The sequence below is a fragment of the Peromyscus leucopus genome, chromosome 18, assembly GCF_004664715.2.
Source record: "Peromyscus leucopus breed LL Stock chromosome 18, UCI_PerLeu_2.1, whole genome shotgun sequence".
Taxonomy (NCBI): Eukaryota; Metazoa; Chordata; class Mammalia; order Rodentia; family Cricetidae; genus Peromyscus; species Peromyscus leucopus.
In genome coordinates this window covers 41,024,954-41,050,676 of record NC_051078.1, presented here as the reverse complement: position 1 = coordinate 41,050,676, position 25,723 = coordinate 41,024,954, and the positions used below count along the sequence as shown (strand labels likewise).

At 40.9% G+C, this 25,723-nt stretch overlaps 1 protein-coding gene across 13 annotated transcripts in view; it reads right to left on the bottom strand.

Annotated features, from left to right (window-relative positions):
* Positions 1 to 25,723, bottom strand: part of Mybpc1 (myosin binding protein C1) — an 86,645-nt gene that overhangs the window by 39,241 nt on the left and 21,681 nt on the right. For 7 of the 13 annotated variants that reach the window (XM_037196837.1, XM_037196847.1, XM_028880302.2 and 4 more), the window contains 9 exons: positions 18,145 to 18,183; positions 17,413 to 17,448; positions 15,707 to 15,820; positions 12,755 to 12,903; positions 11,861 to 11,978; positions 9,731 to 9,782; positions 7,770 to 7,826; positions 2,406 to 2,572; positions 1,060 to 1,192 (listed from right to left, as the gene is read on the bottom strand). In XM_037196837.1, the coding sequence (XP_037052732.1) occupies positions 1,060 to 1,192; positions 2,406 to 2,572; positions 7,770 to 7,826; positions 9,731 to 9,782; positions 11,861 to 11,978; positions 12,755 to 12,903; positions 15,707 to 15,820; positions 17,413 to 17,448; positions 18,145 to 18,183 (865 nt within the window). The remainder of the gene's footprint in view (positions 1 to 1,059; positions 1,193 to 2,405; positions 2,573 to 7,769; positions 7,827 to 9,730; positions 9,783 to 11,860; positions 11,979 to 12,754; positions 12,904 to 15,706; positions 15,821 to 17,412; positions 17,449 to 18,144; positions 18,184 to 25,723) is intronic. The other 6 variants (XM_037196848.1, XM_037196840.1, XM_037196849.1 and 3 more) reach the window with 1 other exon arrangement.

Below are 25,723 nucleotides of genomic sequence, written 5' to 3'. Positions count from 1 at the left end.
AGGCATGAGCCCATGGAAAAGCTGGAAACCACTTCACTGTGCTCTAGAAGGGACAAGTTTCTGCATCAGTGTACATGTGGCACTTATTAACTTAAGACAATATACTAGAGCCGAAAATCTCCCAGGTTAAGGAAGAGCTCTATGAAGTAGTTTCATGACAGACTAGCAATACCATCAGACATCAGAGGTCAGTTTGACTCCTTCCTTTTGGAAGAGGGACAAGACATAATAAAACCCAGGCTTTGGCCTGAGTTTCATTATTTTAACATCAAACCATTCTGTTTAGTTGCAATGCTGTGAGTACTCCCAACAGCACCCAAATAGAAGATGTTCAATCACTACCAAATGTTAACTACTCATGTTATTTTTGGGAAAAAGCAAAAATAAACACAAAACCTCAAACCTTCTAATTATGAGATGCAATTTTCATCTGGCATATCAAATGTATATTTCATCTATTTCTAAGTTTTATTATTTTGAATAGAGAGAAGTTGAGACAATACATATAATGTACAGTGACATAAAATAATCGTGACTGACTTGAAATAGCCTCAGAAAACATGAGTTTCTTTTACACAGCACTGTGACTTTCAGAATTCCGAACTACACATAAAGGGACTGCAACTCCAACCTCTCCTTTCCCTCCTCACAGTGTTACATTATAAGGACAAATTGAGGGCTGGAGAGGTGGCTCAGAGGTTAAGAGCACTGACTGATGTTCCAGAGGTCCCAAGTTCAACTCCCAACCATCTGTAATGAGAGCTGGTGCCCTCTTCTGGCCTGCAGGCATACATGCAGGCAGGACACTGTATATATAAGTAAATAAATAATTCTTTAAAAAAAAAAAGGCAAAAAAACCCCATATGTTTAAAAAAGTTATTTGATTTCTTGTAAATGCTGTGAATCTGTTTGTCATTTTGTATCTGTATATTAAAATAATTTGCCAAAACTAAAACAAACAAACCAAAAAACATGCTTGAAAAGTTCTTTTAGTCTCTCAAAGTTAAGTCAGACCACTGTCCATTTCTATTTTGATGGAGTCCTTCAGAGCCCACTTACTTTGTGCTGGGTCGGATTTCCTGACCGTTTTTAAACCATTTCACCTCCAGCTTTGGATCCGCCAACTCCACAACAAATCTCACTTTGCCTCCTTTATCAACCTGATACGCAGGGTCGAGAATTTTGGCAAAAGCTGTAGATAGGAACAAAAAAATATGACAGTGTATAATGTGTGTATGAAAATCTAAGAACGTGTTAAAGGGAAAAAAAAAAGAGTTTCAGGGAAGAACAAAGTCGGAAGTCTTCCCAGTTAACCCATATATTTCAGTTATGTTGACATGGATACAGAAAGATGGTTTAAAATTTAAAGCAAGTTTGTGTGTTTTTAAAAGAAGCATAAGAGAAAAGTAGCGCTACTACTAATTTTAAATTACACCGATTTATTCTGTATGTGCCTGCATGGCATGCCTGTGGGGTGTTGGTGTCAGAAGACCCTTGGGGGAGTCTGTTGTCTCCCGCCATGCGGGCTCGTGGTGCAAACTAAAGCGGTTAGCGTTGGCAGCAAACGTCTGAGCTCCCGGAGCCATCTCATTGGCGTTTGCTCACTTTCTGGTATTTTAAAAAGATAAAAATGATTATTAGGTTTCTAACCAGTTCCCTAGCACGTGGATTCAGCACTCAGGGTTCAGAAAGGCCAGCCTCTCTAAAGGGGTCGTCAGCTGGCTCTCCACTTCCACGATTGTTTCTGGAATCATGACCTAGGAGTTGTGAGATTGTAGGAACAGCTGAGTTGTGCTGAACTGGTTCTCAGCCAGTTCAGGGTGACATTTAGAAAGGAGGACCGGATTTTTTTTTTTTAAACCATAATGTGAGTCTTTAAATCCCGTCTGAACATGAAGGGAAGCAGTAAAAGTCGGGGCTTGATATCACCCCGACATTTTTGTGCACCCGGAACCTGATAATGATCCAGCACAGGAAAGCTGGGAGCGTCAGTGGCCAACTTGAAAAACACACCTTTCTCCCCGTCCCCCAACTTTGTGTTTCAAACCAGAGTCAAGGGAGCACACCCCAGATACCTTACTGGGTGCGAGGGACGAACTCTGAGGAAGAATCTGAGCTACAGAGTGAGGGACATATGAGCCTGAACGAATGGAGACCTCCGAGAGGTTCCTAGAGGCCACAGGGATGTTCTCCGCTTCCTTGTGTGGCATGTGTGGCACTGTAAACATGCTGACCCTTACCATGCGGAGCCACGCCACCACCAGCAGAGAGAGCACTACTCCACCTGAAGCGTTAGGGAGCTAAAGGAACCCTGAACCCCTGCAGGCCCATGAGAAATAGGATGAGACCCGAGACATGGTTCTAGGTGGCAGACCCGCCTCTGCCAGGTCCCTGGGAGTGCTCACCTGCGCTCTTCTTCTCCACCCTGCGCATGCGCTTGAGGCGCTTAAGCATGCCACGCAGGTCGGTGATGCCATACTGGAAGGCGATCTTCTCATACTCGTTGGGGTTGGCGTTCTTCAGCAGCTCCCACACGTCTATCTCGGGTTCCTCCTCCTGCTGCTTCACCTCCCTAGCCCGGAAGAATGGTCGCCTAGGTTAGACACTGTCCTGCCCCCAAAGACCCGGAAGGTGGGGTATGATCCCACTCTGTGATGCCAAGGGTTCTGCTTAGAGCCACCAACAGAGTCGACTCGATTTCTTGGGTAACTTCCGGAGACCAGAAGATCAAGTATGTACACTTTGAACTTTTACTTTTCCAACTTAAAAACGCAATTGTAGGAAGAGTGGGGATGTCAGGACAAATCCTGAGATATTTTCAATTTCAAAGTCTGATCGCAATAGATCTTGACCAAAATGCTGAGAAGCAGTTGAAGGTAAGAATTTCAAAAACTTAAAAACAGATCTGGCCACTCATGTGGGTAGTAGATTCAGTTTGAAAAGCAGATTAAGAATTAATATTTAAAATTGGCCTACGAGTGAAAAAAAAAATTCCTTTCTACATGTATTGATGTAGACATAATCCAAACAGTATTTCAAACCTGTGGATTTTTCCAATACTTGTTCCATCACATTAATAAATATGTGCATTATTTTGTTATTTTTACATTAAAACATTGAAACAATCATAAAAGTTTTTTATTTGTTCTTCATATTAGTGTCAATTAAGATGCATTTTAAGAGAAAATTGTTTTTCTAAGTTGGTAGGAAAAAGAACAACGAGGCAAAAAAATTCTGTCATACTTCAGCTTACCATACCATCTTGATTTTTTTTTAAGAGCAAGAATGGGATTGGGCTGTAGACAGATTAATGTTAAACTGTAAAATAAATGGTTTAAGATTCCATGGACAAGTGACAGGGTAATATGACCCTAAATCCTGACCACTGACAAAGAATGTGTGGGACACATGAAGGAGAACATGACTACACCACCCTTATAATGACTACTCCACAGGGTACAGCCACGTTCTCCTCCATGTGTTATATGTGTCATCTGTTACATGCGTCAGCACTCGGGAGGCAGAGGCGGGAAGATCTTGGTGGGTTTGAGGCCAGCCTGGTCAGCATGGTATGTCACAGGCTAGCTGGGACTGCATAGTAAGTTCCTGCCTAAAAAAAACAAATAAATGAAAAAGGTCAAAATACGTCTGTCTTGCCCCTATTTCAAATCCACACAATGAAGCCAAAATTTACACATGAATTTTTTAGTGAATGAGTTTAGTCGTATAAATGAAAGACATAATTTAATCTGATTTTCTTCACTGGCTAAATAGTCCTGATTATTTTGTTTAAGGTAAACTAGCTTTTTATTAGGTTAGTTTAAAAAATGTTCCAGGGGCGGCTTACTGTGAATAACACTGTTTTGTTTTGTTTTGTTTTTTTAATTGGCCAGTAATTGGAGATATCAGTGTGAAAATACGGTGGTGCGAACAAAGGGCGCCATGACTTGGTCACAGCACTCACACCTAACTCAGAATGTCTTCTTTAGCTTCATATGTTCCCTGAGACGGAAACACCTAGGCAAGGATAATGTCTAAAGCTCCAGTTTCCATCTCACACTGTCAGGTCTTCCTGCCCAGTGCAGAAAATGGAGCTAACCCAGAGAGTGGAAGGACCTAAGAGATCTTTGGTCCACCATCTTAAATGGCAATGTCTAGCCAATCCCATTAAGGAAATGTGCCTAGAGGCTGGAGAGATGGTTCTGTAGTTAAAAGCACACACTGCTCTTGTGTAAGAGCTAAGTCCGGTTCCCAGAACCCACACTGAAAAACTCACAACTGCTTGTCACCCTGGCTCCAAGGAATCTAATACCCTCTTCCGGCCTCTGCAAGCAGCCACACTCACAGAGATACCCTGTGTCCCCCACCCACCCACCTACCCACTTCTTTAAAACTCTTTTTTAAAAAAGGGGAAAAAGGGCAGTGGTGGCACACGCCTTTAATCCCAGCACTCGGGAAGCAGAGGCAGATGGATCTCTGTGAGTTCGAGAGGTCCAATAGTTATTATAATTTAAATAGCAACAAGAAACACAAGAAAGAGGTGAGACAAACCAGGAGAATGTTTGCAGAGGAAGCCAGTAAAAATGCTCACCGTTTCCTAGAGTGGACTCACAGCCCATCATCCTCAGCATCTTTCATTGATGTAGGAGGATGGATGTGTTTCCAGCGTGTTCCTTATCAGATTTTGTATGTGAACCTCAATGAACTCTTTTCTTCTTTTTCTACCTCTCTAGTGTAGGCCCGAGTTTAGAAGAAGCTTTGGGATGTGAGGTCAAAGCTCTGTTTACAGTAGTCAGCCCTCCTAGAACCCATCTTTACATACCACGGTGGCTGCTCACGACACTGTCTGCGTGGATAATTGAAGTGCAGTGAGGAGAGAAATCTAGATTTTTTTTTTTTTTTGGTTTTTCGAGACAGACTTTCTCTGTGTAGCTTTGCGCCTCTCCTGGAACTCACTTGGTAGCCCAGGCTGGCCTTGAACTCACAGAGATCCGCCTGGCTCTGCCTCCCAAGTGCTGGGATTAAAGGCGTGCGCCACCACCGCCCGGCTGAGAAATCTAGATTTTAAGGTTCCTTTGCATCACTGGGATAGACCTGTATAGTTTCTACCATACTTTTATCAACAGCAAAAATTTCTATAAATTGGTGGTCCTAGCGAACCATAAATCATTTATAGAAATTTTATGTAGAATAAGACTTCTAAATATTTACAAAGGTCTAATCCCATAATGAAATACTGCCCCAAATATTAGCCTTGATTCATCTAGTGTGTATTGAAACAAGCTGGCTTTAATAGGCAAAGGGAGAATTTTCGGTACACAGACAGTGGTTCTCATATTTATTCCGGCAGAGATTTTGCCACACACTTCTGGAGAAGTAGAAAGGGTAACCATGTGTCATTACCACAATGAAAACACATGCAACCCACCATTTAGTAGGAAACACATGCCTTCTCCAGTTATAATGGTGGGTTAGTACAGTATGTTAAAGGAACACAGTCTTAGGCAAACAACCCAGTGAATCTGAGCCTTAATTAAAGGACGTGAAGGAAATGAGAACTGGAGACATAGTTGCTGCCCTTTTTCCTAAGATTTTTTTTTCTTGTCATTTAGGCTATATAATTTCCTCTTTCTTCCCCGTGCAAGTTGTTGGTAGAAACATCCTGCTATTATTTCTTATCCTTTCATTTTTAAATTGGAACGTGGCACTAAATTTACTGTACCACATCTTGATTGTGCTCACGTGTGTGAGTGTGTGTATGTATGCATGTGTGTATATGTGTGTGTGTGTGTGTGTGTGTGTGTGTGTGTGTGTGTGTGGTCTTTGTCTGAAGACAAATGCATTGAAAGAAAATGTTCATTTGTCTAGAGGAAGGGCATGGTTTCTGCTATCTACCATGATCTAGGTCTTTTATATTTAATTTAATTTTTACAGTTCTATTAGTTGTTATTTTTCAAATGTATATATGTGGAAAACTCACCTCAGAGAGGACATATATTTTGACCAAAGACTCACAATGGAATTCTATACTGTCAAGAAAGTGTGATCATTAATACTAAACATCTATTTTCAGTTTACTGCCTTATATGACTTCTTGGTGTTGAGATTTAAGTCGGTCTCACTATCATACAAATATTTTCATCCTTTCCTGTGGATAAGACCCTGCTTTGTTTCCCTGGACATCACCTAGCTTGATTTTCTACAGGTTGGTATTTTCCAGGTGAGCCCCCATGTGCAGCAGGAAGAAAAACTCCCCTGTCATCTACAGTGCGATACACATTGTGAATGGCAATGTTAGCCTCTAGGGCAGACTTGGAGTTCTGTTTCTAACATGGAGTCACAGAAGAGAAATTGGGATTCAGGTCTCTGCCTGCCTGGTCCAGTGTGACCCTGTGTGAGTGAATGACTCAGTGTCTCAGGATTTTGGTTTCTCCTGAGAATGAGGCTCACTTAAGGACACTTCATATATTGTTGCTTTAAATGAACTTTGGGAAATAATTAATATTATTTAAACTAATGATTGAGAGATCAAAAAGATATATTTGATATTGTCATATGTATTGTTGAATATTGATCACTAATTAGTAAATTATACCTATAACTATTTCTGTTTTTAACCTTAATGTTGAGGGCTCTGATTGAAATCTTCATTCTGTTAACTTGAAAAAAAAAATCTAACCAAACTGAGGATAGAAACACAAGCATGGTGTTTCTTTCATGAGTTTACAATTTTTGAGGAGCATTTGTATCAATGTTCTTTTAATATCCCAAAGAGGACTGAAATTTTCTTTTAAATAAATCTGAAAAGCTAACTGAAAACTGATGGCAAAATTATAAATTTAGACAAATAGGTTTACTGTTTATTCACAAATTTGTTAAACTATAATCCCAGAAAATAACCCTTTCTTTTTGTTGTTTTTCTGCTATAGAAAATGTCTTGAAAAATGTATATATAGCTAAAAATAACACTTATGCAATATAGTCTATTATATTATTTTATACTTGTACATATATGGACAGAAATCCTATAACATGGTTATATGCTGAACATCCATCTGGCTGCCCTCTATGTCCTATTACATGAGATGACACTGTCAAGGAAGTGTGAACAATAAATGTTTATTTCTATTCACTACTATGTTTTATCACTTTTAAAATATGCATCTTGGGGATGGCATTTTAAACATCTCTGGAATACTACATACTACATACTATGTATCTTATAATCAACACTGTGTCATAATAAAACATTTAGAAAAAGTCTTTCATTATTAGTGCTTTTACGAAATGTCAACATGTCTTCAAATCAATAATGTCTTAAAGTTGAGTCACAAGTAACGTATCAAAGTGAATCTGCCTATTGCAAAGACCACTACCAAAAATGTGAAACTGACATTTTCAGTCAAGTGTCAAGAACCAAAGGTAACAAAAGCTGTATTTATCCAATCACAGAAGAGAATGACGTGAAGTCTTGGCTGTTTCTAGACCGTTAGTCTCATGTCTCAGTTATCCCATTTCCTCACTCTCAACTGAGAAAATACACGGAAACTCATCAAACACGTAAGTAGGAAGTTTAGGAAGCACCAGCTTCTGCCTTTAACAGGTTAGTTGTTGCTTTCTCTCTCTCTTAGTTGACTGTTACATTCTATAAGCAAAACACGTATTAAGAAGAGACAATTCTTGGAAAAGCATTCAGCTTAAACTTGACTTCTCTGGGTGGGTCTAAAAGATCCAGGCCACGGTGCCTCACGGCATCACTTGGTTCTCACCTACGTTTCAGGAGACCACTAAAGTCAAGTTCCCCTGCATCCTCTTGACCTTCTCCACTGTCATTAACAAAAGAAAAGCAAATCTGGGTTTAATGCAGACACATAGCTGAGCTCCCCCGAATGAACACTCTACACAGAATGGATATGCAATTTCGTACCGGCACACGAGGACTAAATCAACGCAAACTATTTCTTTTCACACAAGTGACATGGTAAGTTTTTGGAGTATGTACTTGTGGAAAAGTAGACATAAGGCACTTGTGTTACTGTATGACTGCAGAAGACACAGTGTAGATTGCATACATGAAACTGCTTGGATTTGTGTTAACACCAGATAACACAAATGCACTTAAGCCAAGCAACACAAAGTACTTTGTTTTTGCAAGTTGGGGGCTCTGGACAGAAACCTGTGTAAAAAGCAAAGGACTTTTGCTGATCTCTGTTATCCACGGAAGGCAGAGATTGGCTTCAAGGACAAAATGGAGCCTGTCAGACATATAAGTGCACACATGGCCTTATATCCAAAGGTAACCGCTCTGCCCACGAATAGATGAATCAGATAAGTGATACCAACAGGACATAAAAATGGAGCTACTCACTGTAGAGCTTTCTAGAAGATGCATTTCTTTCTGTTTTTAAAGAGACTGTTCTTTGCAGTACAGTCATTTGGTTTTCTTGCTAGCACCTTTTAAAGTGTAGTTTTCAGAATGTTCTCTCTTGAGTTGCTAATTAACTCTTTCTTAGTGACTTTTTAAGGAGTTTCCCTATAGAGAAATGCATCTTAAACCAGGCATGCAGCCGCTCTCTTGATTTTCGATTAACTCTAAGTAGAAGCTGCGGTGCTGGTGTTTAAACAGCACGACGGATTTACTTACATGTTTAATTTTTAATGGAGATTTTGTTTCCTGCTCTTTACAGATGTTAGTTGTAGTTTCTAAGAAAAGAGTATGTGGGTTTAAAAACAGTGTGTCTAAGATGTAAGTCATAAGACATTAAACCCAAGTAACGCGTTCTCACATTTTCTGTTAGCAGGCGGCCGAGGGCCTTTTAAAGTAAACACATTTCTATTTTTTCAAAGCACAAACCAGTAGCTTGTGTCTCCCTGTCTTAAGATAGACCTGCATGTGCCATGAGCACATTTAGGTTGGTTTATTTTAAGTATGAGATGGGTGTGTGTGTGTGTGTGTGTGTGTGGAGGGAGGGCAGTAATGAGATTGGACAGTTTGAGGGTTTTTTTTTTTAAGTTAAAAATTATCATTGACTAATTGGATAATGTCTAGTATTTTCAAAAGTCACTAAACATTGTATTTCTTGATAATTTGGGCAGGAAATTGTGTTTTTTAATCAGACAAAAACCATGCTTTGTAATAAAGGGATCACATTTTATACTCTAGGGTGGCTTTCCTTTTCAACAAAACAGTCTATGAAGTCTAAACGGTTCCTTTCCACATCATCCTCAATGTCAGCAGATTCAGTGGTTACCCACTTAGGATGATCCCACGGCATGTGATATTAACCTTACTAAGGAGCTATTCAACCGTGTTTTGGGTAGGGCACACGGTTTAGTAGCGCCACACACAATGAAAAGAAATGGAAATGAGTTTTCAGCTCTGGCTCTGCTGGCGCTGTATAAGGTGTATTCTTTCTGTTTCCCTTTGGGGCATTTGGTGGGAAACAGTGCAAATAAGGATGAAGCCACTCCTTGACACGGATAACCTAAGGCAATCGTGAGACCAGCACAAATGGAGGGTCTACTCTATCGAGAATACTCTAAGAAATTATCAGTGTAGGCTTGGTCGGGCATTAAGCTCATGGCTTTTCTAGAATGGCAATTTTAAAGACATGATATGGTTGACTGCAGTGAAATGGCTGTGCCTTTTTGGAATCTGGAGAATGGAGGGAAACCCTTCCACCTCCATGTTATTATATGAACGCTATCTGGATTCCCACTCTGAAATTACCTTCTCTTGAAGGCAGATCTGATGTCAATGTTTGGAGTAGTTCCAGTGGATTCTTGGAAAAGAAAGAGATAATACAATGAATGACGATTAAGAAGGCGGTTTTGTATTCAGTACTCTCATGGACTGAGGCGTTCCCCAGATGGAAAAGCTTTAGATGAAGGGAGATGGCTGTCCTCCTGGGTGGCCGAGCTGCGGAGACATCCTCACCTCTCATCCTCTAAATGAGGAACCAACAGAGAGACTTCGGAGGCAAATTCTCACTTCACCTGCCTGTCCACTGGTTCACAGAGAACGTTTAAAAGGCATTAACTTGATGTTTCCTGATAGAGATTTTGATCTACTAAATGATGGAGGGAAGTCCAAAAATCGGAATTCTAACAGTTTCCCAGGAGACTCTTAGACATGCCTGGCTGGGGTAATGAAGCTATGTTGGGTACTAGAAGTCCTTACAGTGAAGGGACCCATGATCATTCCGTATTTGCTTGATATCTCTCAGAATAAGAACTTGATGCCCTCTCCAGGTCGTCAGCAGAGCTTTAATCCCTTCCCCTTCCCTCTCCTCCCCTCTTCTCTCCTCCCCTCCCCTCACCTCCCCTCCTGTCCCCTCTCCTCCCCCCTCTTCCTTCCTTCCTTCCTTCCTTCCTTCCTTCCTTCCTTCCTTCCTTCCTTCCTTCCTTCCTTCCTTCCTTCCTTTTATTTTTATTTTAGAAACAGAGAGACAGAGCTCTATCTGGCCTGAAACAATTGAAGCTGGCCTCAATTGCAGAAGCCTTCCTGTCTCTGTCTCCTGAGTGGTTGAGGCATGTTCCACACCTTGCTTGTCTCCATAGCTTGCTGGAAGAGTCCACTCTAATTGAGGACAAAGTTCATAGTCTCCTCACCCTCTCTAATCTGCCTAACACTGCCTGCGCACAGGAAAGGGAGTTCCCCTCGGTGTGGCTGCTCCTCTTTGTGCATTGAGCCACGCTGACTCCCTCCCCCCCCACACACACATTCAAGTAGGACAAGGGTGTGGTTGGGAGTCTTGGTGATCCTGGTTACCCTCCTCCAGAGGGATCCAAGCTGAGGTACACAAGACCAATGACATCACTCCAAATGTGGAACAAGCAGTACGTTGCAGAGAAAAGCATTGCTTCCTAAAACTCAATTCCATTCCGTGTAAATAATTCCATTTAAAACAATACTGGCTTTAAAAAAAAAAATGGTGGCTACATCACATTTGGATAAACTTATCTTTTTTGTTTTTTTTTTTTGTTTTTTTTTTTTCAAGACGGGGTTTCTCTGTATAGCTTTGGAGCATGTCCTGAATCTCACTTTGTAGACCAGGCTGGACTTGAACTCACAAAAATTCACCTGCCTCTGCCTCCCAAGTGCTGTGATTAAAGGTGTGTGCCACCACGGCTTTTTTTTTTTTTTTTTTGATGAAGTTATCTTAAGTTCATGATTGTTGCTGGCAAGTTGGTTTTCTACCTGTACACTTATAAAAGTGGAGATTTCATTCATCCTCAATATACCCTAAGATTTATCCATATTGTGTCTTCTCTGGGCAGTACATGGAACACATGGGTGGAGAATTTCCTTTATGTGACGTAAGTCACTGTAGAGAACATCTCTCTTCTTTCTGTCCTGGCTTCCTGCCATCCTTGTCTTGTTCCCAAACTTCAGTGGAAAAAAATGGCCTCAGGCAACAGATTAAATCATTAGAAAAAACAATACCATCCTTCTCTGGAAGACAGAAAGAATACTGAGAGCAAGAGATAATACTGGTTCATCAGGCTTACTAAATCCTCCACAATCAGAAAAACACAATCTTAAATGCAAATTAAGGTGGTGGCACACACCTTTAATCCTAGCACTAGGGAGGCAGAGGCTGGGGGATCTCTGTGAGTTTAAGGCCAGCCTGGTCTACAGAGTGAGTTTCAAGACAGTCAGAGCTACACAGAGAAACCCTGTCTCAAAATAAATAAATAAATAAATAAATAAATAAATAAATAAATAAATAAATAAATAAATAAATAAAACAAAATGCAAATTAAATCACCCAAATCCGATAGCATTGCATAAATTTCTTCTCCATCCCTTTCCACCCTGTAAAAAGTCACATTTATCCAGGTGAGATGGTTCTCTTACCATGCACTTCAAGATCAAATGAACAACTGTCAAATTTATCCTTGTAGGTGACCTCACACCTGTAATTTCCTGCATAGTTCTCTTTGGCCTTGATGATCTGCATCTCGAATGTGTAGATCTACAATAAAAAGCATCCAGACACACTGTAGACTGACTGACCCTTATGGCAGAGACAGGTGCTCACCTTTCAATTGCTTAACAAATTTCTCAGAACTGGGGTAAAGATAAGACAGTATCTATATCCAGTATGTCTCGGTCTAGAAGGGTGGGTTGTGCCCCACAGCTTCTAGACACAACAAGACAATTGCAACAGAGTGTAGACATAGGAATGATAACCCAGAGGGACAAGAATCACTCAAAGCTAAACTTGCGTCGTGTAGCTATTTCCTCTGGTTTGGATCTGATCGCTGCCATTTTGAATCAGAGTAGCTGTGAATCACCAGCTCGAGACCATCACAAGCCTTCTTAACATTCCCTCGTGGAAAGAATGTGGCGATTCACAAGGCCCCTTCCCCCTGGTTACACAAACAGTAAGGAATTACTGAGGGAGAGGCTAACCCGCAGTGCCCAGCTGTCAGCTAAGCTGCATTGAAGATGGGTGATGCAGCTTTCATGAACCATCGCCCACGCTGGGGTGAAGGTGTTTCGTGATGCAGCTCCTGATTTTCTCACGTGGCTGCTGTAGCTGAGCAGCTCCTACACGCCCCTAGAAATAACCCCAGTGGATTTGTTGGTTCACCAAACTGGACTTAGGTGAGATCTTCTCTTTAAGGTCATTGTCTTAGTTATCTGGGGTGAATAGAAATATACTCCCTGGGTGGGGGGACCATGCAGCAATCTGAAACAGTTTTATACCCCCCACAGAAGGGATGATCCAGGGGTTCAGGACCGTACCCGAGTTTGCCTCTCGAAGGTCTCCTTTAGCTGGAGGTGCTTCCCAGCTTTGCTGGCCAGATCCATCCATTTCCCTTTGAACCATTTGATCGTGGGTTTTCTAAGAAGGTCTTCAGCCTTGACTTTGGCTACAAAGGTGATGTTTGCACCTAGAAAAAGCACAAAGGACTTAATCTCGAGTTTAGAAACTGTCATTTGTCTTGTTTTCAGCAGAAGGAAGTTGATGCGGGTCTGTACAGTAGAGAGCCGGCTTACATTTTCACAGTGGCACAATGGATCAGCCCTGCTTTGTGATAAGTATCCTTGAAGTTTTAAGAACGTCCATCTGATCTGCTTTGGAAGTTTCTATGTATGTATGTATGTATGTATGTATGTATGTATGTATGTATGTACGTACATACGTATCTCTCTCTATATATTTTTCATTGAATAATATATATTTATATATTATATATAATTGTGTATTTTTTAAAATGATTTATTTACTTATTATGTACACAGAAGAGGGCGCCAGATCTCATTACAGATGGTTTTGAGCCACCATGTGATTGCTGGAAATTGGACTCAGGACCTCTGGAAGAGCAGTCAGTGCTCTTAACCTCTGAGCCATCTCTCCAGCCCATAATTGTGTATTATATACTCAGGTTTTATAAATATAATATATATTCAGATACACACATACACACATTCATTATATATATATATCAATCTATCCGTATATATGTATCTCTATATATATCTCTCTATATATTTATCTGAGAAGTGAACCCTGGGGTCTTGTGCATGATAAACAAGTGCTCTACCACTGAGTCACGTCCCCAGCCCATTTGGGAATTTTGAATCAGAAAAGAAGCAATGAAGATATTGGTGGAAAGAAATATTTAAATGTGGATTTACATTTATGCATTTCCACAAAAGAAATGCATGTCTTTCTTATTCAAGATGATGGGGTGCCTGTAATGACAGGGCTGGGAGTAAGCTAAACCAGTCTCTTTGGAGTGATTTGAAGAGACTGTGTAGTTGCTGATCAGGCTCTGGGGACATTAGAAACAGTCTGGCCACTAGCCCAGTCAGTGTCTCAGGGCCTTACAAGAACATACAAGGAGCCAACATTTCTACTTGTACGCTAGGCCTGAAAGAAGAAAGTCTGAGATATAGTTAGTTATGTGCTCATTTGCATGATATCTGGTCAATACTCAAGTCTGATTATGATCATCAGAATTTGCTAAATTAAAACTCAGGAGGTTCTAAGTTCTTCTCTATCTTGGCTTTCTGTTTATTTCCTTCCTGGCATGTAGCTTTTGTGGTTATCTGGTTAACTTCTCTTGTCTGTTCCTGTTTTTAGACTATAATTCATGTGGGTTCATATGGTATACTGTACCCAGCACAACCAGGTAGCATGTAATGAATATTTTTGAATAATTATTTCCAAATCTGCACCATCTGTCTGACCAGCTGTCCTCGAGACACATTACATAGTTTATCTAGCACTTGAACAGACTTGTGGGCATCCTAAGCACCTGCTGGGGGCCAAGTGCTGTCATAGTGACAGCAGACTCCAGTCTTCAGAGCTGCTTCAGAGTGCTTCACAGGCAGGCCTCATTCTTTATTCTCATTTTACACAAGAAGAAATTGAGGTGGAATGAGGCTAAATGGTCTGTCCTACTAGCAAGAAGCAGAACCAACATTTTAAACCCAATCAAATTGGCTCTTGGGGTCAGACACTGGACTCCCTATGTGCTAACAACTACCAAAATAACTACCATCCATCTTTTGGATGATATAGTGATATTTTGCATGATATACTGTTCATGCACAATATACTATTGCTCGGTCATAAAAAGGAATACTGAAGCGACAACAGGAGTGGACCCCAAACACGTTATGCTGATCAGAGGAATCCAAATGCAACAGACTGCATGTTCCATAATTATTCCATCTGTATAAAATAAGAAGGGTGGGTAAATCCATAGAAACAAAGATTAGGATTAGGGAATGAGGTAGTGGAGTAATGGGGTACAAGATCTCCTATGGGTAACGGAATGCATGGATGTGACAAATGTTCTCATAGTTACTGAAAACCTCATTTTAAAAATGATTTATTGCCGGGCGGTGGTGGCACATGCCTTTAATGCCAGCACTTGGGAGGCAGAGGCAGGCGGATCTCTGTGAGTTCAAGGCCAGCCTAGTCTCCAAAGTAAGTTCCAGGAAAAGCACAAAGCTACACAGAGAAACCCTATAGATATATAGGAGGATATAGAGATGATAAGATTAAAGGGTAGATTAATGAACCTACTTTTAAAGAACAACTTGTTTAAAATGTTTTACATTGGTATAAATTTTAGTTTATTGATACAAACTTGAAGTTAATTTTGTTATACTGTATATATATATATATATATATATATATAGTTCTATTCTTGTTTGAGGTATTATGTTTAACTCATTTAAAATTGTAATGGATAATTAAAAATAGATTAATAATTAGTCATCTATGATAATCATATTTGTAGCCATGTTAGTTAAGTCTTCTAGGTATACATAGATATATTTCAGATAGATAGGTAATCTTCAAACACATCATAGACCTAGAGAATATGGCATTTAAATAACTTAAAATTCTGTTGACGTGAGACACTGCAGCCACCGCCAGGACAAGCAGCATGTAAAGACGCCGGTAAGCCACCAGCCACGTGGCAAGGTATAGATTTATAAAAATGGGTTAATTTAAAATAAAAGAACAGTTAGCAAGAAGCCTGCCACGGCCATACAGTTTATAAGTATTATAAGCATCTGAGTGATTATTTTATATGTGGATTGTGGGACTGTGGGGCTTGGTGGAAGCTGGAGAGAAGCCCTCCAGCAACAAAACCCCTCTTGGAAAAAAAATAACAACAAAAAGATCTATTTTGTGGTATATGCAAAGGGGAAGGATTCTGGGCCAATACTCACCAACTTTTACTGATCCTGTTTGAGGTTTTTCAACAAACAGGGTGGACAGCTGAGAGTTGGCATTCTGTTTGTCCTGTTCCTCTCCGCCAGCCGGTGACTCCCCAAGAGACCATTCTGGAAGTAGAAAGGAAGACACGGATCATTTCAGGGCCAGGTTCTCCTCAGGCTGGCTTACCTGTGTTTGCTCTTCTTTTCCACACTGACTCTTGTTCTTGCTTAATAAACCTAGATCAAAACGACAGCATTCCCTTGGCCCCACCAACCACGAGAAGGGAGGGACCAATCTCCATCCTTACAGGGATAGCTCTTCCGTGCACAGACCAAGGGACATTTTCTAATTCCTGGAACAGTAAAGCTGGTTGGGTGAATTGTTAACTGTCTTTGATGTTCTTCTGCCTGTTCCTCATGATCTACACAGTGGCAGTGAGAGAGATTCACACAGCAATCTCGGGGTCTTTCCAGATGACTGACTCTAAGGCCGAATCCATACAACAGAATCTGGAGAAACTAAAAGGTGGGCCTCTTTGAGGGTAAACTGCCCGGTGTGGGTCAGAGAGCCAAGCCTGGCTTTGTGCTTTTAGGTTCCTTCCTGTGCTCAGTGGAAAAATTCTACATAGAGGTCAGTAACAGGGTCGTGACCTGCAGGTACAAATTTAAAGAACAGTAGGACTGCCCTGCAAAGAAGAAAACAAACAAACAAACAAAAACAGCAGAGAAGACTGGCCGAAGCTTTCCCGTAAAGAGAGACAAGCTGAGAAGGAAGCTTCTTTTGTATTTCCTAGTCTGAACGGAGATGCAGGGTTAACATTGATCAGCAGTCCACCCCAGCATGGGAGGGGAGGGGAGGGCAGCAGGGGGATCCGGAGTCCAGCCCTCTCTGAGTCAAGTGCAGAGTTCGGCTGTCTGCACTTGATAACTGGGGGAAAAATGCATGGTTCAACAACTCTGCCTGTTAATGTTTCATGAAAAGGAGGAAAGTGCACATTTAATCATTTTAGTTTTCACGTGTCAGTCATGCTCAGTGCTAAGAATTCTATCCCCCCCCCAATGAAGCTAAGTCAAGTAGTCGCTTGAATACGCATTCTTAAGTCCCAAGTTAATGTGAGAGGTGCGTGTTGTGTCCGTGATGTTAATGATGATAGTGAGTGGTGATCACTTGTGTAAAGGGTAGGAGAGCAAGAATTTTTACTGTTTTGTTCACTTCCACACCCGAGGTGCCTATGCCACTGACTGGCCCTTAAGCAGCCAGTAATGGGACCAGGTTGGGTTCAAAGCACAAAGTTGTTGAATGAGTGAATCAAGCAACTTCAGAATTGTAGATCCAGCTGACAGGTATCTGAAAATGTTTCTAGCAATTATATTTACAATTGTGAACTATAACCTTGACACCTCCCAGGAGTGGAGACTGATCTCTGTTTATTTGCTAAATACTAAAAAAAAAAAATAAAAAAAAAAAATAAAAATGATATTATGATGTAACAAGAAAGTCTGTGGCCTATGTGGCTGGATTCTTAAAAGTGTGTGTTTGTATCATGCAAAATTAATTGTTTCTCAATGCATTAGTTTTCTTGTACTGGGAAATGTAGCAAACGTTTGCTGTAAAACTACAAACTGAATAAAACGAGGATTAGAATGAATAGGGCCTCAGGAAACAGTCATTAGTGCGTGGGTAAGGTCTGGATGCCTCTCTGGATGCATTTGCTCACCTGAATCTTTTCTCTCCAGGGCCCGACTACCCAAACCTGAAAGGAAAGTATGATTTGGAGGATGCAGGAGAGTGTAGGAAGGAGGGAAGTGAGGTGACTACCACCTTCTCAGGGTACCCCTAAACCCTATCTCTTTTTGCTATGGAGGAAGAAAACTACAAGTTGACTTGAGTGGAAAATCAGTAGCATCCCAACTATGAAGGACTCTGTTACAAGTCTGTCTTCTTTAAGAACAAAAATACAATTTAAACATACAAATAAGGGTGGGGGGAGCTGGATATGTAGATGAAAATGGAAGACAAACATTTTCATCTCTAAACTCATTCATGTTCAAGATCTATCTTCTTTTTCCCTTTCTCCCTCTTTCTTTCTTTCTTTCTTTCTTTCTTTCTTTCTTTCTTTCTTTCTTTCTCTCTTTCTTTCTTTCAGATGTCTCACCACGTAACTCAGGCTGACCTTGAACTTATTCTGTAGCCCAAGCTAGCTTGGACTTGAGATTCTTCCTGCTTCATTCAGTCCTTCCCAGTATTGGGATTATGGGTGTGTACCACCACACCTGGCTAGGAAATCTTCCTTTTCCGAAGTTTCTCTTGGAAACCATCATTAGTGCCAATAATTCCCCTCTTGCTTCCCCAGCTCTGCAGCGGGACAATTATTCTACAGCAGGGGGACAACTCTTCAGGGGGACAATGAACTAATGAGTTAACAGTTGGGCCAGGGAGTCGTCCTAACCTGGAGGCAGGGCACTCGGCGGAGAGGCCTCATCTTCTTCTGAAACAAGAAACAGGAGGAAAAAGTCAAGGAAGAAAGAACTTCATCCAAGTAACCTGAGGAAGAGGATCTGGAAGAGAAGAGAGAGGCTACGCAGCATTTGCAACTACCGAGGGAGCCGCAGGAGACCATGCACCTGCGGGTAAACTTTAAGAGCACAGACAAAAACCCAGAAGGAGAATACAAAAAAAAAAAAAAAAAGGTATGAGCGCTGGATAATTCCAATGAAGACATAGATTAAGAAACGGAGCTATGCCGGAGTTTCTGTGACTGTAAGTCAGTGGGAAAATGATGGAGGGGGTTTCCAAGTTTTTATTCCTAGCTGAAACCAAGGTCAAGTGTTACTCACATATCATATTCATTTAGACACTGACACACAAGCTGCTGGAGACTGTTTAAGAACTTGTTTCCACCCAGCAAACCCCAGAGTTTCCCTTCTGTACTTAAGAAGCCAAAACTCAAATTAATAAATATAAATTAATCCATCTTATTAAGTTTAGCCATAATCATCTTCAGAACTTAACAGGCATTTCCCCAAGATTGAACTGGTATTTCCAGTGCTACATAATTGAAAATTTACTCATGCAAATTTATGAATTCCAAAATACATTGTGCAATCTTACGCTCAGAGGCACTGAACAGCCCCTTCCTGAGACACCTGTGCAGCAACATGCATGCTTTACACGCTTAAAGAGGCAGTTGGTAGCATTGGAAACACTGACCCTTCCTTCCCAAAGCATGCAGGCTAAGGCTTGAATAAATAATACACATTTTTACACTTATGAAAATAGGACCTCCCATGACCTCATACATATAATACAGAAGATCCATGTGCATAAAATGTTTTCTAAAAGTAGCTTTAAAATTATGGAGAAGGTAGGCTTTTGTATGATGCATTTGAATATTTACAACAAATACTATTTTAGTAACTTGACATTATTTTCAACCAGGAAGGTATCTTACCGCTTCTTCAAACAAAATATTATAACAGAGCATAAGGGACCCTCCCTCCAATGTTAGTATTTCAAAACTCCAGAAGAGATTCACCAGGTTATGAAAATTCGGATTGTTAAGCGGAAATTTTTAGTGATCAAAGAAGGTTGGAAATGGTAGGATTGAGGCTGAAGCGGTTAAGAGCACAGGCTGCTCTTTCAGAGGTCCTGAGTTCAATTCCCAGCAACCACATGGTGGCTCACAGCCATCTCTAGGGGGATCTGATGCCCTCTTCTGGCGTAAATGAATACACGCAATTAGAGCACTCATCCATAAAATAAATAAATAAAAGATCTTAGAAAAACCTATAACCAAGGGGTTGGGGATTTAGCTCAGTGGTAGAGCACTTGCCTAGCAAGCGCAAGGCCCTGAGTTTGGTCCTCAGCTCTGGGAAAAAAAATGGTAGGATTAAGCTAAATGTTTATATTTTATTGTGTTGTTTGTACATATTTTACTGGCACACATGTCAACACCATTGGTGAGTCCAGCCACGCCAGGAATGGACTTGAGGTGGTACACTTCTTAAACTCATTTCCCTTTGGAATTCTCTTCTCCTGGGATACTCATTAACACACCCAAAATTGTACATCTACAGGTACTTCTGAAATGTAAGGAGAAAGGTAGCCTGGAACTCATGAGACTCAAACTTGAAGTCCTCTTGCCTCTGCCTCCTGAGAGCTGGGATTACTAGAGTTCCTTGGATGTTGAAAATCTTAAGTTCTCCAACCCTGGTCTGGTTGAATTCAATTGGATTGAGTGAAGAAGAAAAGTTTAATTTTTTCTTATCTACCATTAAAGGCAGATTCTGTTGCCAGGGAGGAAACCTTTTAGGCTCTGTGACATTTAACACCTTTTTAATGAAAAATAGAATCTCAAAAATAAAAAAGACAAAAAAAAAAAAAAACCAGTAAAGTATGGTAGTCACACTGCCCCTTTCTCTACTTCAAAGTGACTTTGCTGATGAAAATTCTAACATTTCCATTTGTGCTTACTAGAATACAACATATTCAAAGACAGAGTCTGTAGGCAGCGGGCTATGTCCCCTAGCTGCACAGAAGGGCAATTTAACAAAGCTGTTAAATTTGTTTAACTGTTGTGGGATATTTGAGCACACTTTGAAACTCTCGGATGTTGTTAATAAAATTAACCTTGGATCAGGGGGCGGAGCCAGTGACTAATGGACAGGAATTAGCCATAGAGAGGACGGAGGAGCCAGGAATATGGATAGAGAGACGCAGAGGTAAGAGTAGGGAGGGACTTAGAGATTCACGGTCTTTTTTGGTCTGGGACAGGTGGAAAGACGCTCCTGCTGGGGCTCTGGTTAAAAAAAAAGAAGGTCAGCTGGTCACTCCTCCGCCCCTTCTTTGATCTATCAGGTTTTCATTCCAATATCTGACACCCAAGTCTTTACTGGTAATAAAACAACTTAGGTAAAAAGCAACAACAACAACAATAACAACAACAACAAAAAAAACCCCAAAAAACAGCAGACCTTGCTTATCCCTAGGTCATGGGAAAATGGCCGTCATAGAACCATGAAAATCAATGCTGAAAAAAAACTGAAGTTTCACATGAACTATGAACCAAAGGCTGAGGGGCCCCCAGCTGGATCAGGCCCTCTGAATGGGTGAGACAGTTGATTGGCTTGATCTGTTTGGGAAGCAACTAGGCAGTGGGACCAAGTCCTGTGCTCATTGCATGAGTTGGCTGTTTGAAACCTGGAGCTTATACAGGGACACTTGGCTCAGTCTGGGAGGAGGGGACTGGACCTGCCTGAACTGAGTCTACCAGGTTGATCTCAGTCCTCGGGGGAGGCTTTGCCCTGGAGGAGGTGGGAATGGGGAGTGGGCTGGGAGTAAGGGGAGGGGGTGGGAGGGGGGAGAATAGGGGACCCCGTGGCTGATATGTAGAACTGAATGGTATTGTAAAATAAAATAAAAGGGGGGTGGGGAAACAAAACAAAACAAAACAAAAAACCTGAAGTTTCCAGGGAAGAAGTCAGAGCAGCGAGAGAAGGCAGCCATGCTTGCTGCCTCCGGTTTCAGTGGGGTGTGTGAGTCCTCTGGTTTGTGTGTGAGCCCTGCTGCATGATCAGAACCACCACAGAACCCATAGCATGTGTTTGCTGCCTTCCAGGCTCTGTTGGGTATGCAATTCTTTCTACCTGGCTGGCTTTGAACTCAAAGGGATCCACCTGCCTCTGCCTCCCAAGTGCAGGGATTAAAGATGAGTGCCACTGTGCTTGGATTTACCATAGCTGATTTTAGATTCCCTGTTAATGTGAAAAATAATAATTAAAGTAATGTAAACCTCAGACAAATGTTGAGGCTTTAGAATGAAGACTAAAAGCATATGAAATATACGTGATTCATAACAAACACCGGTTAAATACTGATATAGTATCTCACCTGATATAGGCAAATTAATGAATACCTCAAGCAGGGCAATCATATGTAGAAAATATTATTATACATTACTAAAATTAAGACAGCAACAACAAAATATTGGAAAACAGCAACACAGCTAATATTAATTCATCATTTTTGAGCCATTTTATTAACTTACACTTTTTAAAATGACATATGCCTTCCCATTTTGATGTTTACAAAAACCAATATTCATTTTATTATAAATACGTCTATTTAATAGTGAGTTTCTTTCTGTCCTCCAAACCTATTAAATCAATGTTACATCTTCTAATGGCTGTCTCAGAACTGAAAAATACAATGATGTGAATTTTGACAAAGTTTATTAATGTAAAGCAATAACATTAGAATACATAGCAAAAGAAAAGTGTATAAGAGGTGTGTCATCGGGTGATTGATTGACGACTAAAGGTAAGCCGCTCAAACACATTTAAGCACATGAGTAAAAACCACCAGGCTACCATTACTGTGGGTACAAAGGAACCTAAATGAAGAAAATGAATTAATGATTCTTTAAAGGAATTGGATCATTCCTTTAAAGCACAGGTTAGAATGTCAGCCGATTTACTTCCTCATCTGCCAGGCACACTTGGATCAGGAGGAGGAAACTCCATCTTAGGTTATGTGAGATACTTGATCAACATGGGTTTCACTGGGGACAGTTTATGTGGTGATGCTAATCCCTGAGAAAAGCAAGTAAGTCTTTATTTTCCTTGCAGCAACTACAAAAAGCAATTGCTTTTCTGGAAGAAAAACAAAAAGCACAGCAATTCTTTTAACTAAGCCTGGCATATATTTGTAAACACACACACACACACACACTGAATTAATAGGATACTAAAAAAAGAATTTTCTTTTGAGATAGGGTCTTACTTTGTAGCCCTGGCTCAATCTTTCTGCCTCAACCCCTCAGGTGCTAGGGTCATAGGTGTGCGCGTTACCATGAATGACTCAGAAGCTCCTAATCTGTTTGAAGAAGTTGGCAGACTAACACCCTAATTACCAGGTCAATACCTAAACCAAATAACTCTCTTTGCTTACAAAAAGGAGTTTTTTTCCAGAAAATTTCTAGGTCATCTCAGAGTAAATTCAGTTAAAAATATTATCTTTTAAAAACGTTTTTCTTTGTTTTTAATTTTATCTGTATGGATGTTATGCCTAAACCACGTGTGGGCAGTGCCTGTGGAGACCAGAAGAGCAATTACACATAGTTATGAGTGCTAGGAGTCTAACCTGAGCCAGGAGTCTAACCTGAGTGCTAGGAGTCTAACCTGAGTCTAACCTGAGTGCTAGAAGTCTAACCTGAGTGCTAGAAGTCTAACCTGAGTCTAACCTGAGTGCTAGGAGTCTAACTTGAGTCTAACCTGAGTGCTAGGAGTCTAACCTGAGTCTAACCTGAGTGCTAGAGGTCTAACCTGGGTTCTGGTCAGGGTTTTTAACCATTGAGCCATCTCTCCAGCACAGGAGAATGTTGTTAATAGTAATAACCTTAGAACTTATTTATTGAATATATTTAACTGGACAGAGGACTGGAGTGCATAGTAATAAAAGATGCCAGGATACGTTCAGAACTGATTCCCAGGCCTGATCATGTTTAGAGCCTTGGGGCGAGTTGTTCTACACTACTCTCACTGGACTATGAGTTTGTCTCTTGCCCAGCAAATGAGAAGACTATAGGAATAAAACTCTCCAGACCACCATTGTTGGCACGGCCAACAGGCAAGACGGCATGAAAATCCAACTGGTGACTCAGTCCACAAGCATTTATTGGGAGATTGTCATGGGAGGTTCTGTGCCAGACGCTGGAGGGAACAAGATGAGGAGGCCAACGAGGTGTTAAGACACTGTGCCTGACCAGCGACAGGCAAAAGAGTCAACTACTGATGCGTGACTAAGTGGGGAAGGACCAGAAATGACCGAGGAAATAGGTCCAAGAAAAATCAGGAGGAAGAAGGACGGTAGAAACGAGCCAGATGGCCAGGGTAAACTGTCAAAGGACTGAAACCAGAGTTGGGTAGTTTAAAAAAAAAGTTAAAAAGACAGAGCAGGAGGGAGGGAGCAGAGGAAGATATTCTGGTTAATCCTGGAGAAAGGCGTGGCAGTCATCAATAACCATTTAGCCCACACGGGCCTCCTTTCTTATTGTGCCCTTTTGTTTAACTATTTTCTTTGAGATCTACCTGTCCTGGGTGAAAATGGATGGTTGTTGAAGAGGACTACGTAGATAGAAAACCATTTACCCAGCTTCCTTATTTAGGGATATCACTTTTTATACTAAATCATCTTGCTTGCCAAGTATGAAGAGTGACTCTTTTTTGTTGTTGTTGTTGTTTTTCAAGACAGGGTTTCTCTGTGTAGTTTTGGTGCCTGTCCTGGATCTCATGCTGTAGACCAGGCTGGCCTCGAACTCACAGAGATCTGTCTGCCTTTGCCTCCTGGGTGCTGGGATTAAAGGCGGGCACCACCACCACCACCACCACCACCACCACCACCACCACCACCACCTCCTGGCTGAAGAGTGACTCTTTAAAAAAAAAAAGAAGAAGAAGGCAGTTTATGAACCCAGGCATGTGACTGTAAGTAGTCATGTGTACAAATGGAAAAGGCAAAAAAAAAAAAAAAAAAAAAAGCTGCTAATTTTAGAAGATTCCATCATCTGGCCTTATCATCTCATCACACTTGATTTCTATAAGGAAGTATTGGGAACTAGTTGCTTTTAGTTTATAGTAAACTTACTGAAGCATATAAATAGAGCATGATGACCTTTGCAGACCGAGGGTCGAGCCCAGGCTTTGTTTAAAGCCTGACAGGCTGCCTTCTAGGATTACATCACCTGTCCTGTTGGTTCAGCCCCACAGGTCAGCTCAAGCACCTTCCCAAACTTGGAAGCAGAGGTATACTCCACCGGTCTTGTTGAGAATAATGTTACAGTCCCTTCAGCCAGGATGTTCAAACCTCCTTGAATCCGTATCATGGAAAGATTTCTAGGAGTTTGCACTGTCTGCATTCTGTAAGAAAATAGCCTTGAACTACGGCCACGTAGCCAGGATTAGCATCTGTGGTACTGTCCGTGGGCACTCCTGAAGGTCAGGACAAAGTGCAATGTGCTAACACTGTGCATTCATTTACAAGAGAGTAAGTCCAAGTTAGCTGAAGGAAATTCAGTATACTGAAGGAAAGTAAGAAAGAAAGAAAGAAAGAAAGAAAGAAAGAAAGAAAGAAAGAAAGAAAGAAAGAAAGAAAGAAAGAGAGAAAGAAAGAGAGAAAGAAAGAAAGAGAGGAAGATTTTCCTAATGTATAGGAGACAGTAGCAGAGGAATAAGGAAATGATATATGACATACAAAGAACAAATAGTTAGCATGCTTTGAGCTGTGTCCAGGAAAGAAAAGAATCTTCTTCTTGTAATCAGAAAATAATTACCCTGAAATTTAAACTATATTATTCATTATTCAAATAAAGGTCAGTGTAAAAATGATAATGCAAACATGTAAGGCAAAACTTTCCATCAGCTTTCATGAAAACTTTTCTCTTTTAGGCTAAGGCCCTTACTCCTTAGTCTAAAAGAGATGACCAGTGATGACAATGACTTCAGCCATGGAGACACACAGAAATGCATGACATTGATTATCTCTTTTCCAAAACTGTACTACCTCCACAAAGGGCAAACATAGGTCACTATTACATCAGTGGGTTTCCAATTCTGTAAGCCGCTGCATGAGGTCTGCTTAATGTGTAATGTCAGTGTCTACAAATCAGTGTATCTACAGGACTCAATGTTGTACCAGAAGGACCTGCTCTTCACAATCGTGAGACCTGACGAAGTAGTTCGCATAATGGCTCAAAAACTGGCAAATTTTTGAGACATCCGGATAAATCAGCTGATTTTTCCCAACCAAAGCCAACCAGGATCAAACAGCTTTCCTGAGCATGCTCAGTGGGACTCAAACACTTCTTACTGAGTGCTGGTGACATTTTTTGTTTTTTTGTTTTTTTGTTTTTTTTGTAAGGATTTTCCTTCATTGGAAGGTGTGTGAGAGCCACACACAAAGCACCACTTGTAATTTGGCTGATTGGGTCTTGCAGATAAGGGTGCAAATGGGGAACTAGAAACCACACAGAT